Here is a 25,917-nt window from a genome sequence, read left to right on the forward strand (position 1 = left end):
AAAGAATTACATTTTGGTTGATAAATCACTTTAAATAACATATTATTAACCATTATCATGATATATATATATAGTAATAATATAGTGTTATTCTTGTTTAAAAAACAAACATATAATTTGTATTTTTAATTAGTTTTATAATTATAATATATTATTCATTTGAAAATTATCATCTATTTATTTTATATTTATTTCTTATAATTTAGAAATAAATTAAAATTGATGTGAATTTTAGAAATATTATAATTCATTAAAAAAATTAAAAATTAAAATGAGAAAATGAGTGTATTTACTATTTAGCAAAGGGGATGAATCCGGAAAGTAAGTAAGAGAATTGTTGAATATTAAAAAAAAAAAAAAATCCTGGAATAATTTTGCCTATTTTTAAAATGATAAAAGTATCCAATAAGTAACATGGCGAGCAGGAGTGGGGTAGGCTGGGGTTTATTACCATCCATTCTTTACCGTTGCGTGGTGCCTTCCTGAACTCTCCTAAGCTCCAGGGAAGTTATAGAGAAAAACTAAAAAGGAGAAAAAGGAAAAACCAGAGAGAGGAGAGAAAAGAGAGGAAAATCCTAAAAACCGCAAGACAAAAAAAAAATTCCGTCCTTGGTGTGGTTGGATCAGTCGGATCTCTGGGAAAGCTTTTCCTGTAGGTCTGTTGGAGTCCATAATTCTCCAGTGATCCAAACACTCAGCAAAAATAAAAAGGGAAAATGAACATTTTCAGATTAGCAGGGGACATGACCCATCTGGCCAGTGTCCTGGTTTTGCTTCTCAAAATTCACACCATCAAATCATGCGCAGGTCACTACTCTCTCTCATTTGTTCAATTTTTTCTTATTTATTTATCATTTTGCTGTTTCTTTTTCCTATTGTGTCTCGGATCTCTACATTGATTCGCCACGTTGGGTTGCTGAAAAAACTGAGATCAGAGCATAAATAAAGAGTGACCATGATTTTTAGATCTTGGGTTCTAATTCTATGATGTTTTATTGGAAATTGTTGAATTTCGGTTAGATAAAGATAAGTGGGGTTGTTTTACGGGACTGAAATTACGATATATTGAGACCTGACCGTTTATATTCTTTTATCTCCCTACATTTTCTGAGAAACCAAACACTGGTGGAACGCTTGATGCTCTGAGAAGCGTGGGATATGATGGAAGTATTATGTCATTCACATTGTTGCTTGTGAAGGTTTGTGTCTGGACTCTGTACCTGTGGATCAGAGTGTTAGAAACTCGTGTGATTTGGATAATTGGTTGGGTTTGCTTAAATATTTGACAGTTTTGTTTATGGGGATGGAGAAAATTTTGTGATAACAATCGCCTCAGGACGGCACAAAATCATGATTACTTGGATATTTTCTCATTTTTCTTAGCAAATTGATTTTAGGTGACTAGCATTTTTCTTTCTTTCTTTCCTTTTTTTTTTTTTTTTTTGGACGATGGAGAGTTTGTATTATAGCATTTATATTTTTCTTTTGGTATGCATACAACATAATCTAATTTGATGAGAACTTGATTTGGATCTAATGGGTTTTGAATATTAATGACTAGGAGATATACAGATAGTGCTGTTCTCTATTTTATTTTATTTTATTTTGTTTTATTTTTTTATGGATTGATCATCAATACAAATGACTTGATTAAAAAGGGCAATGAAATTAAAAGGGTACTGATGAAGTGGGTAAATGCTTTTGAATTTTGTTTGATAAACAAGTGCTCTCATCAACTTAAAGAGACATTTTATAGACAGTTGTGAGGCCAACCTTGCTTTTATGGTGTGAAATGATAGGCGGTTACCAAAATGTTCATAAAATAATGGTGCTAAAAATGAGGATTCTATGATAGATGGGTGGTAAAATAAGATGGAGGGAATTGCAAATGAACACATTCCTAAGAAGTTAGGGATGACACCAATTAAGGGCAAGACAGGGGAAAGTTGGGTGATATCTTCATGGTACCTGTGAAGATGAACTCTTGCATTGTTAAGAAGATTTGGTTTATTCAGAATAAGTGGAATGCCAAATAGAATGTAGGGCATGATTGTGCTAGAAGACATTATGATCTAGAATTTCCTTGAAGCTATGGTCTTAAATGAATCTAATGGAAAATGGTATCTATGTGACAATGTTTGGATTGTCCAAGAATGTTCTGTGTGACCCAACATCTTTGTAAATAATAAGTTGGACAAATGAAATTGCCACCTCCTTTCTTCTCGGAGATTTTTTGCAATTCCGATCTCTCTGTTTCATGTATTTTCAACTATATCTAGGGCAAAAGGCCTAACAACAAAAAAAGATTCTTCATTACTAATTTTAGATTATATTTTTAGTGATATTCTTGCCTACCCCCAATTGGTGGCAATATATATCAATGAAAATTAATCGTCATGTTTTTTACTTTTAGCAGTGGCAAGTTCTATCATTTATTTATTTATTTTGGTAACAAAGAAATTAGATTAAAACTGTGCTACATAAGGAGCAACCCATGTGCAACAAAAATGTATTCAGAAGCAGCAATCTCAACTGTATATGGAATGAAAAAAAAAAAGGAAAATCATCTCTTTATCCACTAAATCCACAAGTCACCTACCATCTCAGCATTGATTGTAAAGGAAGCATCCCATGCTCTTTAATTCTGGGTATATCCCTTAAAAGTCATCTTATTCCTCTCTTTCCTGATGCACTAGGCCAAATATAGAGGACAGCTCATGCATTGTGTGTGTGTGTGTACTGTGTACTGTTCCAACTCTGGTACCTCTTTCCAGATCTTAGTGACCCAAGCAATAAACACCATGGACCATAACTCCAGAGCTACCTGGTTAATGAATAAGAAGGTGATGCACTAGTTCCTCTTCCTTTTGCATAAGCAACACCAATAAGTCAAGCTCCAGCCTCTTACCATGACATGATCTAAGTTTGGAATGCTCTTGCAAACTGCTTCCAAAAAATGAAAAAAAGAAAAAAATAGAAAAAAACCACTTTTTGTGGTGCTTTCAATTTACCCATCTCTTTAACTGTGAAAACCGTGCCTAAATAAGTTGATAACTTATAATAAAAAGTTCTCACCAACACTCCATTTTGTTCATTACTACTTAACCCATCATCTCATACCTAACTATTTCCCAAGAATTCTCCCACTATCTATACATCCAATCTTGAAGATTCCTCGGAAAAGTTGGATCCAGCATATGATATATTCTGTTTTACTAGAAACATTATCTACCATGCAACATTAGCACATAAAATCTTGCAGTTAAGCTTAACTCATCTATTCTTTTTTATTATTTACTAATTTCTTGTTTTCTAAGTGATCTCTAACACAGTTGAATAGATCACCCATAAGCTGAAGAATTATTTTTCTGTGGTACTGTCTATAGTTATCTTGTTAGGATCATCTGTTTATTAGGATTTATATTAGAGAGATAAATTTCTGATTCTCATCTTGACTTACTGAAATTGTGATACTTAAGCTGCTGATAGTAATTTTGGGTTACTTGAATTTGAAATATTGAATTTATAGGTACATGGCTTGATATTTTGTTATTAGGATATCTGTTACATGGATGTGTGCATATATGGTTTGTGACTCTTGTGTTTAGTATTTGAAATTTTCACTTAAATTGTGTGTGTATAGACCTTGACATTTAGTTAACATATTGTTACATGGATTTGTGTGTTTATGTATGTGTAACCCTATCCTCAACTTGATTATTTGAAATGGTCATACTTCATTTGCTTAGTAATTTTTTATTACTTGGATTTGAAAATTGCAATATACATAAGCATTGCTGTTATGTGGTTAAAACTTTTTTAATATTTGTGTACATGGACTAGTGTGCTATTGTAATTTATTCATTGGTAATAACTTGCAATATGTTCTTTTGGCTTTCACCTCAGTGTTTAATCTGGTCGCTCCTACGTTTTGGCTGTAACAAACTGTTTTGACTTAATCCATGATATTTGGCTCCTCCATTTTATGCAGGAATTTCTCTAAAGACTCAAGAACTTTATGCTCTTGTTTTTGCAACTCGCTATTTGGATATATTTACCGATTATATCTCACTTTATAATACTGTAATGAAATTAATATTCTTGGGAAGCTCGTTCTCAATCGTTTGGTACATAAGGCACCACAAGATTGTTCGAAGATCTTATGATAAGGATCAAGACACCTTTCGCCATTTTTTCCTTGTGCTTCCTTGCCTACTTTTAGCCCTAGTTATGAATGAGAAGTTCACTTTCCTAGAGGTATGCGTTTTTGTTCCATTTAATTATTGTTAATAGATTTTATAGATTGGGTGTGTATGCGTTAAGGGAGAGGTTTTTTTGTTTTGCCTTGTCCTTTGATGTTTGGGCCCTTTTGTAAGGGGGTAAGTCCCTTTATACTATAATTCGGTGGGTCGCTTCTTTAGTCCCTCTTTGCAATACAATCTTATACTTATTGATCAAAAAAAAAAAAAATTATTGTTATATACAAAGCTTATATATGTTCTCAGAAAAGTCTACTGTTTAAAATCCTCTCTGTAACTAGAAGACCACATTGATATATTTAGTAATTATAAAATGAAAAGAAATGGTATCATCGAATATTCTCCTTTTTTGGAAACAAATATTTATCAGTGTCTCATTTTTTTATTTTTTTTATCTTTCGTAAATACTTCCATCCAATATATTTGAGCAGGTATTGTGGGCATTTTCCTTATACTTGGAAGCTGTTGCCATACTTCCTCAACTGGTTTTATTGCAAAGGACTAGAAATATTGACAACTTGACAGGACAATATGTTTTTCTCCTCGGGTAATCAATCGTTTTCAAACTTTTGTTCTGTCAATTCCCGGCCAAGTGTTGTTGCTCATGAAGTTGCATTAATACACATGATTTTCATTTGTTATCATGATGATATTATTGTTTGTTGTCACTTTTAATTAAAGCTATATATTTTACCATTAGACTATTGAACTTTTTCATCTCAAAGTATGATCTAATATGCTTTTGTTGGCTCCTAATCTTTTCTTCATACCTTCCATATAATGTCAAATAGCTTGGATTGTTGATTAAATACATTATCTCTCTCTTTTTGTTGCTTTTCTATGTTCTCATGCAAAATTTTTTCTTATGCGACATTCTTTTTTAACAAATCGAGTCTGGGTGGATACTACAAAGAGTAGATCATTGTTCTTAATGTAAGCAAAGATGATTTACATACCTATAGGACATTAATCAAGTGAGGAATCATTCTAGAAAATTTTCAATGCTAATCACAACCAGTTTGAACTTCAAAGTCTAGTTGATTGGGGATTCATCAATACGGGAGAGAAGAGCTAAAGCAACCAAACTTGTTGGGGTTGATTGTACAGAATAAAAAATTATCATCCTTATCTAACTTCTATGTTAGATCATTTTCACTTCTTTCCTTGGTCATCTAATGGAGGAAGCTGATTTTTCTATTACTTCTTAAATGAATCACTGGTTGGAATTTAATTTGATCATAAAACCTTTCTAACTTAAACAAATATTTCCCAATGTAGTCTCGATCTACCCATTTCTTTTCTGTTATGCTTTTGGAATGGGAAAAAGGAAAAACAATAGTATGCATTCAAGGATTTTCAGATGTAAAAGCTTGCTGTTGATTCTTCCTGTGAAAAAAAAAAAAAACAAGGAAAAATATTACAATAATAGAAGGGTTGCAAATGAGGTCATTGATTGGAGATTGAAAGATAGTTCTAATAGCGTTTTATGCAAGCTTGACATTGAGAAGGCATATTATAATGTATATTAAGGTTTCCTTCTTGTGGTTTTGAAGAAAATGAATTTTGGTCAAAAATGGTTTGGATAAGTTAAATGGTGTATCTCTACATTTAGATACTTAGTGCTTGTTGATAGTACTCTTGTTGGCATTTTTCAAAGTTCTAAGGGGCCAAAAGACCCTCTTTCTCCTTATAATTCGTGAATATGATGAACGCTCTTAGCTGTTTTATTAAGACAACAGGGGAGGGGGGTTTCATCTTGGGCTATAAGATGGGTGGTAGAGGTGGTGAGGGGGTGGACAAAGTGTCTCACCTTTTATTTGCTAATGACACCCTGATTTTTTGTCAAGCATGCAAAGATTAGATGATGTATCTTAGTTGGATTTTAAAGTGGTTTGAGACCATTTTTGGGTTCAAGATAACTTTGGAAAAGAGTGAGTTGATTCTTGTTGGGGGTGTTTCTGATGTGGAGGCTTTACTGACCGTAAGTGGGGATGCTCCCACCCATGTATTTGCTTCTCCCTTTGAGAATATCCTACAAATTGAAGGTGGTCTGGGACATATGGCAGAGAGGTTTCAGAGAAGACTTGCAATGTGGAAGCTACAATATCTGACAAAAGGGGGGGTGGTTAACTCTGATTAATAGTACCTTGTGGAGTCACCTCATTTGTCTCATGTTGCTGCTTATTGTTCAAAGAAGGGTGGGCATAAGATTAGAAAACATCCAAAGGGAATTTCTTTTGGGGGAGGGGTAATTCTTTAAGAAAAGCCTCACTTGGTGAATTAGTCAAATGTTTGTATGCAAAAAAAGGAAAGGGGAGATGGGCATTTGTGATCTTTCTGCTTTGAACAAGGCTTTCCTAGTGAGTGGTATTGGAGGTTTATGTCTAAAAGGGAATCTCTTTGGAAGCAAATTCTTATATGGAAGTTTTAGGGAAGAAACGTGAGGGTTATGGACTAAAATTTTAGGACAAAATATAATGTGGGGATCTTCTTTGAGGGTTTCTTTATTGTTGTTGTATGTTATAGCTCCTTCAAAGAATACTCCTTGACTAGGAGGTGGATGATTTTGAAGCATTCCTTCTAAGATTGCAAGGGAATTCTATAAGAAGAGATGTTAAGGAGGGCGGTGTGAATGGCCTCTAAGAGTGACAACTTTTCAGTTAAATCCTAATACTCTTAGTTGGAGCATGGGAGATCAGAGCTTTTCCAGTGACTGTTACTTGGTATCCTTGGGTTGCAACAAAATTAAGCCTTTTTGCTTAGGAAGTAGTTTGGAAAGGAACCTTGACAATGAATAAATTAAAGAGGAGAGGGTGGACTTTGGTGAATGGATGTTTTATGTGCAAATATGAGGAAGAATCTGTTGAGCATATACTCCTTCATTGTTATGAGGCAAGAATTCTATGGCAGTTAGCCTATTCCTTGTTTGGAATTGTATGGATGCTAAATTCATCAATTAAAACAACTCTACTCAGTTGGCATCGACTTTTCATCAGCATGAAATAAAGCATGAAAGCCACTCCTTTGTGCTTTTTGTTTTTGTTTCTTTTTTTTTTCCTTTTTGGGTGGGGGGTGGGGCGTGTGGCTATTTAGAAAAAGAAAAATAGGAGGGCTTTTGACAATGTAGAGCTTATGCAGTGGGTCAAAGAGTATAGAGGATGTGCCACATTTACAGTAGATTTTTTCAATTGGTTAGGATGCAAGTAAGGGGAGGGAGTGTTTTGTGTTTTCCCTCATCTTGTTGTTTGCCTTATGGTGCCCTTGTTTACATCTTGTCTGCTTTGTGCACCTTTTTTGGGTGTTACTAATCTATTGCTTTTCTTGCCTTTAAATAAGTAAATAAGTGGGGTTGAAGATGATTGGAGAAAAAGGGAGAGATTTTGATCCAACTGTCATCTAGGGGATGAGATTACAAAGACTAGCATTTATAGTTTGTCTCTGATATAATCAGGCTTAAATTATTTTGCGGTTCTCTTGAGAAAGAAAAACATTGGAGCCACCTCCTTCTAGTAGCAGCTCAAATTCCTTGGTAAGAATCCGGAGCTTTTGGAAGAAACAAGACCAAAACATTCATCATTCTTAGAAATACTATGACATACATATTGACCTGGACTTAAATAGGATGGTTCTTGGTTACCTAGGTCTATTCATGATGGATGTCATATTTACAATATCTATTGTAATAAACTTCTATTGCCAGTGTTTAAATTTCTGACTACTTCTCGTTGATGTGTGTTAAATAGGAACATTCATCATTCTTAGAAATACTATGACACGCATATCGACCGGGACTTAAATAGGATGGTTCTTGGTTACCTAGGTCTAATCATGATGGATGTCATATTTACAGTATCTATTGTAATAAACTTCTATTGCCAGTGTTTAAATTTCTGAATATTTCTCGTTGATGTGTGTTATGGATACAATAGTATGGAGGAAAAAAGAATAACTGTGTAAGAACTAATCTAACAGGGATGGCAGATGGGGACATTCTCTTTTTATTTTATTTTTTATTATTTTTTTCTTTGTACTTATTAATGCAGTATAGTTCCATGGGATCTACATTCACTTGTCTGATAATATCAGATTAATTTCTTAGAGAAGTATATGCCTTGCTGGTAGAAATTTCCGAAGTCCTTAAGGAGACACTGCCTGTCACTACTGCCACTGTCATTACCACCATGTATGCTAACATTGGCATCATTGTGCCCTTGAATCAGGATTATCAGAGTCCTAATATTAAAGAGAAGACAAGGATTTAGAGCTCTGTACATAAAATGGAAGGGACTCAAAGAAGAAAAGAAGATAGTAAAGTCCATAGATTTGTGCAACCATGAATCAGATTTTCATGACTTGCACTTCTCTTAAGATGTCCATGCTGTCAGCAACATAGACTCTCCCTTACCATGAAGTTGTGTTACTTGAACGTCCACTAAAGCAAGGATCTCAGCTTCAATAGTCAATCCCATTCTTGTTGTTTGGGAAAAGGATTTAACTTTGTGATGTTGAGCAAATTTGAAATGTCTTTTGCAGATTTACAAGGGTAAAGGCTTGTTCCAGTGCCCAAGCCTTAATTTGGGATGTTAACAATGATTTAAGTTCCTCTTGGGACTGACCATACTTAGCTTGTTCAGTTTCTATTTTAGTTGATCGTTCACTTTTTGCTAAGTTTTTATTTCTATTAGCCTTCTTATTATATTAGGAAAATTTCTATTGTTTGTTTTTTAGTTTCTAGGTAATATTCTTTTCCTATTCTTGTGAGGAAAGGTAAAAATTAAGAATGTTGTCCTATTCAAAGTTTTCAAAGGCGTATTTTAGGCGCGCCTTAGGGCGAGGCGAGGCAAAAACGCCCTAGCGCGTAAATAATAAAACGCAATGCGAGAAAGGCATACGCCTTTTCCACTGAGGCATGTCTGAGGCGCGCTTTGATCGTGCCTTTTACGCTCTGAGAATAAGGCGCACGCGTTGTAGAAGCTGATGTGGCCATGAAGAAATTAAAAAAAAAATGCCCTATCTGATCCCTAAAGCAAAACCCGAGTCCCGATTGAAGGCAAACAGAAATTGGGAGAAAAACTCCAAAAGGAAACCCTACTTGAAGCAGCGACGGAGTGCTCAACCTCAAGCGGCGACCAATCCAGAGCATCTTCTTCGGCGACGACCAATCGCAGAGCATCTTCTCCGGCGGCGATCCTTCTCGTTCATCTCCAGGTATGTCGCAATCTCTCTTTCTTCAAGTCTCCAATGCTTCCCCCTCTCGGCTTCATCTTTTTCTCCATCTGCCATGGTTTTCTTCATCTTCCATGGCAGTCGACAAATTGACGCAGAGAGGCTGGCTCTCTCTTGGCAGTCAGGGTCTCCTTCTCGTTCTCGTTCTCGTTCATCAAATTTTTTTTTTAATCAAATGCCATCCAATATATATGCATATATATATATATATATAATATATATATATCTATTTAAATCATTTGACCCCAATTTTGACCAGCTCTCTGTCTGAGACTCTCAACTAGCAGTCGTTTCTCCTTCACCATTTATATTTTGTAAATATTCCAGCTTAAAATTATTTTTATATTTCTGGTTTAATTTTATTTTTCACCCAAACCATTTTTATTTTCTAAATATTTCAGTAAATTGGCTGCTTTAAATTATTTTTTTATTTTTGTTTAATTTTATTTTTCACCCAAATTTTCTTTATTTCATTATTAAATTCTAATTGAAATTTATGTGTATAATTTTTAAATTCTTCTAAAACAAATGTTGGTTTTTTTAAATTAAAATCAATTAAATTTTGAATTTCATTTTTAAATTCCTTTCAATTATGTCTTGTTATTATTTTTTAGTCAATTATATTATTATATAGAAATTTGAATATTATTATTGGTGTTTTTTTTTTAAAATGAGTTCCTTTGATTTGAAAAATTCAAAAAAAGATTTTGTGTGGAAGTATGTTATTGAAGTTGCCGGGGAGCAATATTTAAGATGTAAATTTTGCAATCAAAGATGCACGGGAGGGGTGAATAGACTCAAGCATCACTTAGCCGGAACTCATCATGGTATGAAACCATGCAACAAGGTTAGTGAAGATGCTAAATTGGAATGCAAAGAGGCATTGGCCAATTTTAAGGATCAAAAAACGAAAAGAAATGAATTGTTCCAAGAAATTGGTATGGGTCCAACTTCAATGCATGAGAGTGCCTTGTCTAAAACAATAGGGACATTAGGGAGTGGGAGTGGGAGTGGGAGTGTAAGTGGGAGTGGGGAACCTATTCCTAGGGGACCCATGAATAAATTTACCACTTCACAACCTAGACAAACTACTTTGAATTCAAAGTGGAAGCAAGAAGAAAGGAAGGAAGGAAGTGTGTAGAAAAATTGGTAAGTTCATGTATTCAAAAGGTCTCCCATTCAACACTGTGAATGATCCTTATTGGTTTCCTATGATAGATGCTGTTGCAAATTTTGGGCTCGGGTTTAAGCCTCCATCTATGCATGAATTAAGGACATGTATTCTTAAAGAAGAGGTGAATGACCTAAGTATCATTATGGAAGATCAGAAAAAAGCTTGGAAACAATATGGATGTTCAATTATGTCAGATGGTTGGACAGATGGAAAGAGTAGGTGTCTTATCAATTTTTTGGTGAATAGTCCTGCTGGCACTTGGTTTATGAAATCAATTGATGCTTCTGATACAATAAAAAATGGGGAATTGATGTTCAAATATCTTGATGAGGTGGTTGAAGAAATTGGAGAGGAGAATGTTGTGCAAGTCATCACTGATAATGCCTCTAATTATGTGAATGCTGGAATGAGGCTTATGGAAAAAAGGAGAAAATTGTGGTGGACTCCTTGTGCTGCTCATTGTATTGATTTGATGTTGGAGGATATTGGAAAGTTAAATGTTCATGTTACTACACTATCTCGAGTTAGGCAAGTAGTGAAGTTCATATATGGGCATACTTGGGTTCTTAGCTTGATGAGAACATTTACAAAAAATCATGAACTGCTTCGTCCAGCAATTACACGATTTGCTATTGCATTTCTTACTCTCCAAAGTCTTTATAAGCAAAAGCAAGCTCTTATAGCAATGTTCTCTTCAGAAAAATGGTGTTTAAGCACATGAGCTAAAAAGGTAGAAGGTGTGAAAACTCAAAGTACAGTGTTGTTTGATCCAAATTTTTGGCCTCATGTTGTTTTTTGCATAAAGACCACTGTTCCATTAGTTAGTGTCTTGAGAGAGGTTGATTCAGAGGAAAGACCAGCCATGGGTTATATTTATGAGTTGATGGATTCAACTAAGGAGAAGATTGCATTTAATTGTCGGGGTGTGGAGAGAAAATATGGCCCAATTTGGAGAAAAATTGATGCAAGATGGACTCCGCAACTTCATCGACCTTTACATGCAGCGGGTTATTATCTTAATCCTCAATTGCGGTATGGAGATAAGTTCTTTAATGCTGATGAGGTGAGGAAGGGATTATTTGAATGCATGGATAGGATGTTGGATTATCAAGAACGTTTAAAAGCTGACATTCAGTTGGACTCATATGACCAAGCAATGGGTGAATTTGGGAGTCGTATTGCAATTGATTCTCGAACATTAAGAAGTCCTACAAGTTGGTGGATGCGTTTTGGGGGTTCAACACCGGAGTTGCAAAAGTTTGCTATTCGAGTCCTTAGCCTTACTTGTAGTGCTTCGGGATGTGAAAGAAATTGGAGAACATTTGAGTCGGTAATACTTCTATTTTTGTAAATTTTTATACATATACTTCTATGTCAATGTTAGAGAACCTTATTTCATTTTAACACATAAATTTGATACTTTTATTATTTGTAGATCCATACAAAAAAAAGAAATACACTTGAACATCAAAGGTTGAATGCTCTAGTGTATGTAAGATACAACACTAGATTGAGAGAGCGAAGTCTACAAAGGAAACAAAATGTTGATCCGATTTTGGTAGAGGAGATTGATTCGGATGATGAATGGATTGTGGAGAAAGAAGATCCCCTCCTCCCCCTTAATCTTTGTTGGCTTCAAGATAATGAGTTATTCAGTGTTGATGCCATTAGAGCTGTGTCATCGAACTCCCAAGAGACTGAAACATCATCGGATCACATGGTTTCTTCACATTCCTACAAAAGGAAACATAATGAAGTACCAAGTAAGTACTCAAAAATTGAAGTCATAAATTTGATTAAATTTAATAAAAAAAACTTATAATATTTACACTTAATTAATTCTTTATGCTAGGTACAAGTGGAGGCAAAGGCAAAGAGAAGGAGTTGAATTTGACACCAATTGATGAAGATGAAGATTTACATGAAATGGGGATACATGATAGTGGACATTTTCCTACTATTGATACATTGGATGAGGATGATGATGACCTTGAGGATGAGGATTTAAGTTGAAACAATTGACTCTAGTTGTTATTTTATGACTTAGTTATGGATTTTTTGTAAAAGTTTAGAACTATTATTATGGTTGACTCTATTTTTTATTTCATGACTTAGTTATGGTTTTTTGTTAAAGTTTGAAACTATTAGTATAGTTGAATCTAGAATCTATTTTATGACTTTGTTATGGTTTTTTTGTGAAAGTAGGGTACTAGTATGCTTTTTTTTTTTTATGATTCTAATGAATTGTTTTCATGTTTCTATTTATGCTATTTTATTTTATATATTTAAAAATATTAATTAATTATATAATGTGAGGCTCAAAAAGCTTACGCCTCAACGCCTCGAGGCTTACGCCTCGCCTCGCCTCACAAACACAAAAACGTATCGCCTTACGCTTTCGCCTTTAAAAACTTTGGTCCTATTAGGGAAGAGAGTTAAAAGAGTCTATAAAGGAAATCTGAGAACCAGAATTCTAATATAAGTTTTTAGCAACTATTATCCTTCCTTTGAGGGTGCAAATGCCTTCTTTCTGGAGTGTGATTGCTTAGTGTACCTTATGTGTGATTGTCAAGGATGTTTCTTTTTATTCCTTTTCTTTTGTTTCTTTGATTTCTCATATCATTATAAAACAAAGAAACAATTTCTATAGTGCTGAAACTTTTATCATCACCAAATTTGATATCAGAGCCTAAAATAGCACTATGATAACTATTTTTTTTTTATCAAACCACTATGATAACCATAGGTGGTCTAAGTTTTAGGTGATGATTTTTCTCTGCATGATTATGGGGAAGGTTGAAGGGAGCATGTGTGTTGGGTAGAAAGCGGAGCAACGACTTGGTTCAACTCTCTCTCCTATCTTGAAAGACCTTGAACTACTCTCTTAGATATGGCAAATGATGTCATGGAGCTAGATTGGCATGAGAGACATGATAAACATGGCATGATTGGTGATATTACAAAGAAAGTATGTGTAAAGTAATAGATTTTGCTGGAAAAATTAATTTACAGCCTTTTCAGATTTGTTAGCTACCTTGGAGAGGTACTTTGATTGGTATGATATGATGGATAAAAAGGCAGGTTCAATTTGCTATTATGAAACTCATTAAACAAGTTCAAATTTAGTGAACAGGTGAGGTGAACAAGTCTAAAATTTTGGGATAGCCATGAAATATTCATTGAGTTGAGATGAAATAGAAGTTAAAACAAAAATACATACCTAACTTATGATTAGCAAGATGATTTTTATGATTAAATGACCACTCTTAAGAAAGGAGACATGATAACTGATCGAGTATATGGACAAGTTTAAGGAGCTGAAATTCTGTATAAGTTGAATATCCATGGCAAACTCTTTATCAATTTAATACCAGATTGAGGGATGAAATTCACAGCTAAATGGTAACACATTGTCTCTATGATGTTGACAAAGTGTTCCAATTGGCTTTGAAGGTAGAAAAGTATCTGCAACAGCCACTAACTAGAAGGTTTTCTACCCTAGTTAGGGAGTACAAGTACTAGAAAATATGATGAAAATGGGAGAGCACTGAGAACAACTACAATGTAGGCTGGCCCTAAAGTTAATATTGCAGCTGATTCAAAAAATAGAGCTTCTACGATGATCAACAGCTAGACAACAAAGTCCGTTGCTTTAAATGTAGAGAAAAGGGAACTATGCATGACAATCCCAAAAAGAAATTTGTACATTGATGCCAAGACAAGAGATCACAAGAATGAATAATGATGAAGCGGATGACTCCTCAAATGAGATTAGGGCTTTGCTATCTTTGCTTACATCTAAAAAGGATTACAGTTGTTGTTTACGTGTTTGTATCCATGCATTAAACAAGAGTACAATCAAATGCAAGTTTCTAATACCTAGATTTCATGATATCTTGGGTACGATGGCAGGTTTTACAATCTTCTCAAAGAGTGACATGAAGAGTGGCTACAGTTAAGTACATATAAAGGCTTGGAGCACCATTTCATGACCATTATAATGGCATTAGGTGCATTAGAGAGATCAAATGACATAACCAGCCACTCATGGAGACCATCCTTTATCATGACCCTCATAAAGGTGTTAGGTGCTAGGTACTCTAGCCCTTTATTGGTTGATTTCTTGTTATTTATTTTGATTCCATAAGTTAAAGAAGGGTTACATTTCACATTTACAACATGTGAAGCCTATGAGAATTGAACAAATAAAGAAACGTCAAGATTAGAAGCTGAAGAATTTTGTTGAACTCAAAAGAAGCCTATGCTTGTTCTTAATAAGAAAAAAGTTCAAAAGGTAGAATAAGGAAAATGGTATTTTTTATGCTATCCTAGCCAAGGCCCAAAGTAAACAAAGATCTAACCCAATACCAACTGACGAAGTGCCTTGGAAGAGTCCAAGTTGCTGTTTAATTTTTCAAATGTTGCAGTGGAGGATTTATCCAATGTGCTGCCACCAATGTGTGAAGTTTAATATACCATTGATTTAATGTAAGGTTCTCAATTATCTAACCTACCAACATGTCATATTAATCTATTAGAGCATGCAATGTTTAAAATATAAGTTGAGTTACTTTTGAATGGGTTTATTTAGTGAAAGTCTTAGTCCATGTATTGTGCTAGCTTTGCTTGCACCTAAAAGGCATGACAATTGGCACATACGTGTTGGTAGCTATGCATTTGGTTACTATCAAGTACATCTTTTTAGCATCCAAGTGGTAATTATGAAAAAGAGGTACATGAGTATACATAGGCGACATCTCCTCAATTCCTAACTAAGCTCCTCTTATTGTTGTCCCCAACCCTTTTGATTTACAAACCAAATGCCAAGTCAGCTGAATAACATAGAATGGAATGCCTTTAAAGGCGTCAGTACAAGAGGGCCAGATGGAGGGATAGAAGTGAAGTAGATACCACAAAATCTCTATAACACTTTTCCTTAAAGATCATAACACTTCTCTCTCACTATACAATCCAAGGCATTGTGAGAAAAGCGATTTGCCATGCAATCTAGGATTACCTCACCTAACTTAATTTCTCTTCCTCATTTGACCCACAAATTGATGATCAAACTGAAGTTAATTGTAGCCATGGTGATCTTCTAAAATGCTTAGTGATGGCCATGTTGGCAATTGGAACCGATTACTTCCCATGACCAAATTTGCTTGTGTTGTTCCATATATGGACCATAGGGCTCAATCCTCTTGAAATTTTTATTGGTTTGCAACCTTGAAAGCCCATTGATTTAATTCCTTTTCCTTCAAATGCAATTTGCTAGTCACGTGAGGGAGGTTCATAATGAAATATATGAGAGCATTGCAGTTGGCTTTGAAACATACAAGGCTTATGCTAATCTCAGGAGACCTTTTGATGAATTCAAGGATGGGGATATGACAATGATTTCTATAGGACTTGAGCATTTTCAAATGTGGTTTTTTCTTTTTTGATCAACTACAAAAGACTTATTAATTTTATAAAAGGTAAATGAGAAGGATGAGGGGTCCTCCCCACAATATGCAACAAACTAATCTAAGTATGAGTAAACTCCTCTACTATGCAAGGAGAATTATACAAAATTGTTTAGTCGACTTAAGGATATACATAGGTGACATCTCAATTCCGAACTAAGCTCCTCTCATTGTGTCCCCAACCTTTTTGATTTATGAACAAATGTTAACTAAGTTGAATAACATTGAGTAGAATGCCTTTAGAGGCATTGATACAAGAGTCCTAGAAGAAGGAATAGAAGTGGCATGGATCCCACAACATCTCTACTGTATTCCACTTTTGCTCCAAGATCATAACATTTCTTTCTTGTCTCCCAAACCTAAGGCAGTATGAGATAAGCGATTTGCCTTAAGGTGTTGCCTTTGATAGAACTCCCTAAACCTTTATATGAAATTGTCATCATGTCACACATAGTCGAGGGTGGCATCTAATCTATCTTGGCTAGACTGAATAACTTGTGTCATAGCCTTATATTGTTATAGGATAATGTAGAAAAAGGTTGTTGATTGATTGTCCACTCCCCATGCATAAGATGCACCAATCAAGACTAAGGGATTTGTAAGGTCTTCTCAACTATGGCATTTCATTTGTGTTATCTTCTTGTGTGCCACTAACCAAAACAAATGTCTTGACCTTAGATGAGACTTTTGATTTCCATAAAAAATTGTTTGGAGAAAAAGGAATTGGTTATATAAATTGGACATGTTTAAAGAGAATTATTTTATTTAGAATAAATTTGAAGAGGATAAAGATCAAACTCTTGTGTGCATGATGGATAGAGACAAGTGCACAAGAGTGAGAGAGGACATAAATCTTTCAAGGTTCTCAATTCTCAAATCAGTGAGGTTGCAATGAAAATTAAAGTTCCACGAAAAAGAAGAAGAGTTACCAAGGACTTGTGATATGGTGAGGTTTTTTATTGTAATAACTCTATAAAGACTTGAATATTGTGAAACACTGATTTTCCCACCAAAAATTAATTCTTGCCCGTTACCCAAATGAAAGCAGGTGTGTGAAGAAAAATATTAGAATACTTGTGCAATGGCCTTCTAAGTACATCGATGTGAACATCTGAGCAACATGTTGGTATCCCATCCTTTAGAATGTGTCTCATAAATACTTGATGACCTAATGCCAAAGGGTGAAATGTTCCTTAAACCCCAAACCTTTAAACTCCTTTGGTCTACACGCTATGTCCCAACTGATAAGATGATATTTTTTACCCTTCTCAGTACCAAACCCAAGAAAATTCCTTTGCAATTTCTCAATCTTTAAAGCTATTGATGTTGTAATCTTAAAAAGAGATAAGAAATAGCTAGGGATGTGAGACAAGCATGACTAAATTAAAGTTATTCTACCCTTAAAGAGCAAAAAGTTTTTGTTTTTTTTCCACCCATCCATTCTCCTTAAGATTCTATCAACCACTAGATCCCAAAATCTGCTTGCCTTTAGATTCCCTCTTAGTGGAAGACCCAAAAAAGATAAAGGCCAATGTGAGACTTTACAATCAAGCATTGAGACCAACTTGGGGACCAAATCCTAACTTGTATTGATGCCAAAGAGTGTACTCTTTTCTAAATTGATCTTAAGCCCTGATATTTGTCTAAAAACTCATATAATTAACAAGGTTTTGCAAATCTTCCGTAGAGGCTTTAGAGGAAAAATACTTGAAGAGGCTGATCCCCAAATTCAACACAATAGTACTCAATAGGATTCCATGATGAGCTGTGTAGCCAAGGCCTAAAGAGAGGAGAGAGAATGTTGACTCCTATAGTGTTTCTATGCATCTCCATTTGTCTAAAAGATATCTGACATTTATCTCTAGCCAGATCACTAAAGAATGGTGAAAATGGCCATTCACCAGAGAACCTTGTTCCTAATGTTCTCCAAACCCTGAGAAGGCTAGTCTTCACAACTGCAGCACTCTTAGGAGGGGCCTAAAAAACCATTGGAAATTATCTGTGTCAAAGGAATATAGCCATTGGGCAATGGAGAAATAAATCAATTCTCCATAACTACAACACATTATACAATGGTGAAGGCACAAGGCTTTGGAATGCCTCCTCAACTATAGCAAGTTATTAGTATTGATCTTTTTAATTGTCACCAGCCAGCCATGCTGAAGCCTTTACTTTCATGGGGGCTTTTAAACCATGCCTTATAATAAAATAGGCAACCTAACCAGAACATGCACAGTTGTTTTGTTTCTAGGTGCCAAGGAATGAAAATTTGATGATTCTAAATTTAGATCTTATATTTTCCTATTCTTTGTCTGCAAACAAGCAGGGCATAAATCTAAATTGAAGTGTGAGAATGATATTATGTCATGCAACTCTTATGCAAGCCTACAGTTGAATCTTGCTTAGTGGGCAAGATTTAATCAGAGTTGAAATAAGATGTGCTTAGTTTGTGACATTGTCTTGAGGTTAAATGAGAAGTCTAATCTTACATTTAAGTTGAATTGTGAGACAGAGATTAGTCATGAGATTTTCTATTTTGAATGGGTCTAGAAAGCTCATCTTTGATAGCTCTCCTTGGAGATGATTGGATCGACCACATGCATTTCCCCTAGTTTGGTTTATGTTGTGCTCTTTTATCCTGATATCATACTTTTAACTCATTATTTATAGTCTTACTACATTTATCTTGGTGTTGGGCTGTTGCATCAAATTTTATTCACATTTGCCCATGTAATCTAATACTTCAAAACCAGATGGTTAAGTTTGCAGCAGGAGTTCAGATATAAATATTAAAATTATGTATATTTGTCTATGGAAACATAGATTTGTTCTACCAAACACATGTATGTCATCTCCTTTGAAGTCCTTTAAAGCTGATTATTGGAAATTATAGGCAGTGGACTTTTGCCATGTTATTTGGCTAAACTTACATTGTTCCCTGGTCATGCAAGGTATATTCCCCTTTGGCCATAAAATTCTATTGTGAGTGTTTTTCTCGTGCATGTTGCATCTCTTTCTTGTTTGTAGTTATTGTTCCTGGGTAGTGTATTGCAAGAAGAATCTCAAGCAACTTTTAACTGCCATTATTTGGATGCCACATTGTAGGGTTTATCTCAGCCACTATTTCATCAAAGTTTTGCTAAAAATTTATATATTTGTTGTTTCTACCTCTCTTATTACAGTGCATATCGAGCCTTGTATATTTTAAATTGGATTTACCGCTACTTTACGGAGCCACACTATGTCCATTGGATCAGTATGACTCTCTCTCTCTCTCTCTCTCTCTCTCTCTCATATGCATATGTATGCACAGGCATGCACATATTCATGTCTTTAATCATGCATGTCAACACCTCATTTATGCAATAATTCTACTTTTGCAGCTTGGATATCAGGGCTTGTTCAAACATTGCTTTATGCTGATTTCTTCTATTATTATTTCCATAGGTAACCATAACTTTTCAATCTTTTTCAATCAATCTCAATGTATGCTGGCTGATTTTGTTATTGGTCTCACTCCATTTTAATGGTTTCCAGCTGGAAGAACAATGAAAAGCTCCACCTACCAGCTTGAGATTGTGTGAGTTATGGCAGGCCAAGCAGTACCAAGAAAGGGAGAAGAATATAGGCACTTGGGGTTTTTGTTTTATATATGTTCGTCTTTTTGGTTGCTTTAGTGGATATATATGTTTTCAGTTTCTCAAGGGGGTCTGTCCATAAAAATACCTACTCATAAAGGTTATTCATTTGTGACTATCGTTGCAAGACCCAAGTTGGGATTGTAGTGCAAAGTAGTTTACTATTAGGTGAGATGATTGAAAATTAAGGAATCGATTCAATTACTATTATCAAAGTTTTGTTTTAATTTCTTATGAAGAGAAAAGATTGAAAGGTGGGATAGGAACCCCCATATCCCCATGCATGATTCATCATCCTCTTTGTACCTACAAAACAGAATGAGCTTTGTTTTTCTTTGCAAAGGCCTTCTGTTTCTGCCTGTAGGTTAGGAATTTTTGGGGCCAATGGCAGAATCGGAGCTTTGTTTTCACATTTGTTTTTCTCTAAAATATCTACTCACATTTCAATAGGGGTATAAGCAAAACCGAAAAATACCGACAAACCAATCCAAATGAACCAAAATCGATCAAATTGGTTCGGTTTTCAAAAATTAAAAAGGTTGGTTCAGTTTTAAAATTTTGAAAACCAATCTTGTCAATTTGGTTTTTGAATTTCTTGTTTCCCATATGATAAAAATCGAATCAAACTAATATCCTAAAACTTATATATAATTGTTTGATATTTAATAACTTTTTTATATTAGATTTTATCAAAAATTTTATATTATGGTCAAATTAATTCTAAGTGCATTTAATATATTTTCAACATCAAATCTAAGTTGGTTTCAATTAATTTTAAAAACAAATTAGACTTATGACTTAATATAAACTTAAATTAATGAGATTTGAGTTCAAAATAAATACAAATCTATAACTAGGTTTAGGGCTAAAAAAAGGCTATTAAGTTAGGTCAAAACCAATCCACAAAAACTAAACCAAATTGACTTCAAAAGGCTTTGTTTGGTTCGGTTTTTTCACTCTAAATCTAATTGGTTCAGTTTTTATTATATATAAAAGTTATTATATCAATTTAGTTCATTTTTTTTAATCCAAAAATCAATCGAATCAATTTTAAAAAATTTCAAATCGAATCGACCTTTTTCATTTTTGAAAACTAAACCAATATGGTCAATTTTGGTTGGTTTGGATCGATTTATCGATTTTTTTAGTTTTACTCACACTATGAGGATGCAAATAATAATAGGTTTTGGATAATAATAATAATAATAATAATAATAATAAGTTTAGTTCAAATAAATAAAAGTAATAGGTTTTGGAGAGACTTGGTTTAAACAAATAAGAAAAATACAATATTCTTAGGAACTAACTTTGGGAGCAAGAGTTTTATAAAAGTTGAGAATTTAAAAATTTTAAAATTAATTACTTCTACTCAAATTGGTTGATGATGATGTTATTTACACATAAAATATTATTTGAAATGTTAATTTATTATTTTTGATAAATAGGAAATAGTATTAGCTATTTTTCATATGTTATGTTAGGTGAATAGTGAGTTCTTCAAAATTAAAATCTTCTAAATTGTGTGCGCTTCTTTGAAGTAAGAGAAATTAATATAAAATAAATTTTTTCTTTTACATATTATTTTGAATTATATAAAATGCTATTTTGTTTCTATATATACATGAATCAAATGCATTTTTTTCTTTCATAAAAGACATGTTAGATCATCTTTGATTGTTTATAATAGAATAATACGAAGATATTACATTTTTTTGTTTGTAATTTTTAACAAAATGAAACAAAATTGTTACCTTTGGTTTGTTTGACCCTAGTCGGCAAGGGAATTTTTGTCAACCTTTGCATTCCTTTGATGGGAAATGTAATTGCATTGAACTTCAACTTGTAGGGGTTTGGTTTAAAGTTACTAATACATTAAGAGTTTGATTTCATCCATTTTAGAAAGGAATGAATTTAAAACTAGCCATTCATTTGTAAAATCTCACTTAATTGAGTATTATTTGTTATTTGATAGTCCGAGTAAAAATATTTTGAAATCATTTTATTATGATTTGATATAAAATTTTTATTAACATAAATTTGCAAAAATATTGGTTGAAAATTTTGAATACCTTAGCACGTTTGAACTTTAAGATTTTTTTTTTTTAAATAATAATTAAATTGTATCTTCTCTTTGTATTTATAATTAAAAATGTTTAATTCATGAAACTATTAGAGGATTTTGAGTTTGTTTTCCTTTATTGAACATTTTTCAAGTACTCTAAGTTGACACTACAAAAAAATTAACATATAGTCACATAATTTTAGTAGAGGTTAATAAAATTTGCAACCAAATGTAACGTATAGCCTTACTTCTATCTAATCTGTGTCTAAAATGTATTGATGGAGTTCCCTGCCAAATTAATAAAATCGTGTAGATGTAGGAGTGGGTTGACTGCTTCTACAGTTGTGCTATATCTGCAATTATTATTTGATCGCTACCATAATATGGTCAAATAGACACAATTTTCTTTGAGTCGCTACCATATGAATTTTAAAAGCCATATGACTTGACTACTACCGTAGGACCCATGTATAATTAGCCTAAGATCTGTTCCACTCATCCTCTTCCTCGTACACACTAAAACCCTTGCTTGAAAACCACAAAGACTCAAAAACTAGTGTTGTCGCTACTGTCATCTCATCAATGGCTGCCGCTTTACTACCATCATGACTCTTTTTGTTTTGTATTTCTGGCACCAACACCACCATTGCATTCACCGGGTACCAACATTATTTTAGGTTTATATAATTCTCTATGCAATTCATATTTCTCATCATGACTCTCTTGTTTTTCTATTGCCTTTGATACAGTTTTCACTCTTTGATTCTTGTTTATCATTATTATTGTCTTACATCTAATTTTCACTTTATGATTTTTTTTTTCCCTCATTTCTTTTACATCATCTTGTTTTTTAAGGCATTTGTCAGAGAATTTAGAGGTAGATTTTAGGTTCCTAATTATGAGGTATAACTTCTCTATTTTTTGCTCTTTACAACACCTATTTCAGTGTCTTGTTCCAATTGATTGAGTTTTAGGCCTTTTGGATTCAATTGATTTCCTTGTGAATGTAGGAATTTGAAATTCACAAGGTTTTATTCAACCCAATTCACAAGGAAATTGAAATTCACAAGATTTCTTTTGATCTTTACAACACCTACTTCAATGTCCTGTCCCAATTGACTGCAATATATGCCTTTTGGATTCAATCGATTTTCTTGTGAATGAAGGAATTTGAAAATCACAAGGTTTTATTAATCATTCCACTATCTTCTAAATCATTTGGGAAGGTTGAGTGCAGTTACTTTTCTAAACTTCTTTCCTAATATGTTATGTTTTTTCCTGGTAGGGTTTTGAGTTGTTAATATTCAGACATTTCTTTAAGGCTATGTTTGGTTCCCGGAAAGTACAAAGGAAAGAAAAAAAATGCTAAAGAAAATGATTTTCTCATATTTGGTTGTCTTATGAAAAATATCAAAGAAAATAAAATATAATTAAAACTAATTAAAAACTTATGTATTTTTAAATTATTTAATCTTTATATTGATGAGTTAAAATAAATAAAATGAGTTTGAAGTAACAAAAAAATAATTTATCAACTTTTAATCTATTTTTTTATTTTCCTTCACTTTTTCTTTCCTTCTAGTTTTCCTTTGTATTTTCTTTCCCTAGCATTTTCCCTCAAATTTTCCGGGAACCAAACATAGCCTAAATGATTTGCTTTGCAACCCAACGAGACTCTCATGACCCACTTACCCTTCTTTAAAAAAAAAAAAAAAAAAAATTCTTTATTTATTTATTTATTTTTCATCTATTGGAGGTTACATCATAAGCAAATGCAAAACCAAAACTTCCAACCCATTGAGTTTGCCAAATGTTAATGAGTTCTCAAACTCTAAATTATATTTGTTAGACATTTGCTTGTAGTTTTTAATCAAGATTTTTAGATTTTTAGATTGTTTATCACTAATATTCTTTAATCAAGATGGAGAGTTCATCTTTTCTAATTTATTTTATTTTATTTTTTGAAAATAAACAAGAAGACTATTGTCACTAAGGGTTCATCTTTAATCAAATGCCCTTTATTGGGATGTTCATTTGACTTTATTTGTGAGATTTCTTCTTTGGATTCATGATAGTTAAAGGTACCAGTAAGAATATCTACTCTGCTATGTATTCTTTCCTTGCTTACTTTATCTTCAAGCCAATTCTAGGATCAATTAGATTCCATTATTATGTCTACAAATTCTTAATCTATTTTAGGTGAGTTGTTGACACATGATTTTGTTTCTCTTCCTCTCTCCATTCTATTGACTACTTTGGCATACCATGTTCAAAATCTAACGGGCATATCAAGCTGGTGAAATCAATTTCTTTCCTTTCTCTTTATCATAATCTTTTATGCAAATATTCATCATATTTTTTTACCGAATATCAACTTCCTAAACTTATATATGTCTTTTGATGAGTATGAAGGACTTTATTCTATTTGCAACAACTTATGCATATTTCATTGGTTGAATAACTTTTCAAGTTATGTATGCCTTCATAATGTAGAGGAACTTGCTCAGTTTCAAGCTAGAGTTACAATTGGAGATCTCCCAATAAGATGTCTGATATTCAATCATGAATGGTTCTCTTGAAGGGCAAGGCCTTTATCGTAGTTACTATCTTTCAGAACTCATTGTATTCTTTGGGCTAAAAGTTGTTATTTTGGTACATTTTCATGGATAAAAAATAGTAGGTAGTGTATGTCTACATGGTTTTTTTCTTAACTAGTAGATTTGATAATATAATCAAAGGAACTACTTAACACGATATAGTGAGTGAGAGGGAAAGATAAAGAAAGAGGGGAGAGAATCGGAGATGTACATAAAAAGAATAATAATAATAAATGTGTGAGATATCAAGTAAACGGGTATCGATTTCTTTTTGTGAAGGACTTTTTAAATTCCATCTTTATTTTATTCATTTCCTAGCCTTTAAGATTGAGACTTGCAGATATTGAGTTTGACAAGAGTAACTCTCAAGCTCGAGAGGTAGACCACTTTTAAGGTGATGTGGGCAAAAAATGTGGAGAATACAAAATTATTCAAAGGAAATTTATGTAACCATACACCAAGGGGCAAAATTTTGTTTTTTAGAAACTTTGTTTTTTTACTTTTCAAATTCAATGGATTTTGGGGAAAATAAATGGTCTTTCATACACTGTAATAGTGATGTTGAGGCCCTTCCAAAAATGCCCTCCTACACTTTAACAACTCTCCTAGTTGGATCGGTTGCTTGGAAAAGCCACGTAAGTAAGGTCCAAATCAGCTGTCCATTTAAGTTGATGACATGACTCATGTACATGTCACCGTCCAACTAGACACTCCACATAGATTGATTTTTCAAAAAAAATTTACTAAAACATAACAAAATGGATAGTGAGATTTACCCCCAAATCCCTTTTTCTCTCTTGAACCAAACCCTAACTCCAAAAACCCATATTCTTTCACCTTCATTCACAACCACAATTCGCCAAGGGAGCTGGTGGTGAAAACGGAGAGAGGTGGCCCGAGTTGAGAGGAGAAAAAAAAAGTGAGAGAGAGAGACAAAGAGCAGAGGATGACACTTTAGGTTGGTTACTGGTTTCGTTGGTTTTGGAAGAGGACACAAGACACTTGAAGCGAGTAAAATGTTGTTGGAGATAAGCTTTCCTAGGTACGAATGTAATGGATTTATTAGTTCATTTGGGTTCTTATCGTTGCTTGTTGAGATCAGATCTAGCCTTTCTCATTTCTGTAACTGTCATGGAAAGGAAACAATATATTATTCATGATGTTTTTACAACAGCTTGCATTGTTTGTACATACCAACATCTAGGTAATATTTTCAGTTTTATTTATCCAAGTTTGCAGGTTTTGTTTTGTGAAATTAAAGTGGGAAAATTCGACACTGTAGAACTTCATTCCTTAATTTTCTGTTTGGTTATAATCTCACAATTATGATCCAAACCTAGAGAAAAGATGAATTGGTTCTTAAGAAAAAAACGCATCACATTGATCAAGTAAATGCGTTTATTTCAAGATTGGAGCTGTGCTATACTAATGAAGTGCTCATGGTTTTAGTCTATATTGCCTCCTACTAAAATGAAATCTTTCAAATGATAAGTCCA

The 25,917-nt window shown here is 33.6% G+C and overlaps 2 protein-coding genes and 1 long non-coding RNA gene across 3 annotated transcripts; all 3 read left to right on the forward strand.

Annotated features, from left to right (window-relative positions):
* The first annotated feature begins 425 nt into the window (after positions 1 to 425).
* LOC100259001 (ER lumen protein-retaining receptor) lies at positions 426 to 19,989 on the forward strand. Its single transcript, XM_010652039.3, has 6 exons — positions 426 to 807; positions 3,992 to 4,257; positions 4,691 to 4,806; positions 19,307 to 19,380; positions 19,508 to 19,571; positions 19,662 to 19,989. Exons 1-6 carry the CDS (start codon positions 717 to 719, stop codon positions 19,696 to 19,698), a joined length of 648 nt encoding a protein of 215 aa, XP_010650341.1. The 5' UTR covers positions 426 to 716; the 3' UTR covers positions 19,699 to 19,989.
* LOC104879375 (uncharacterized) lies at positions 10,047 to 16,843 on the forward strand. The gene is made up of 3 exons (XM_019220214.2): positions 10,047 to 11,989; positions 12,095 to 12,422; positions 12,512 to 16,843. Exons 1-3 carry the CDS (start codon positions 11,522 to 11,524, stop codon positions 12,670 to 12,672), a joined length of 957 nt encoding a protein of 318 aa, XP_019075759.1. The 5' UTR covers positions 10,047 to 11,521; the 3' UTR covers positions 12,673 to 16,843.
* A 2,313-nt stretch (positions 19,990 to 22,302) lies between the features above and the next one.
* Positions 22,303 to 25,592, forward strand: LOC104879374 (uncharacterized). The gene is made up of 2 exons (XR_785859.3): positions 22,303 to 22,483; positions 24,318 to 25,592. It is a non-coding gene; the product is annotated as an uncharacterized LOC104879374 (long non-coding RNA).
* The last annotated feature ends 325 nt before the right edge of the window (positions 25,593 to 25,917 follow it).

This window comes from Vitis vinifera, chromosome 5, assembly GCF_030704535.1.
Source record: "Vitis vinifera cultivar Pinot Noir 40024 chromosome 5, ASM3070453v1".
In the NCBI taxonomy this organism is placed as follows: Eukaryota; Viridiplantae; Streptophyta; class Magnoliopsida; order Vitales; family Vitaceae; genus Vitis; species Vitis vinifera.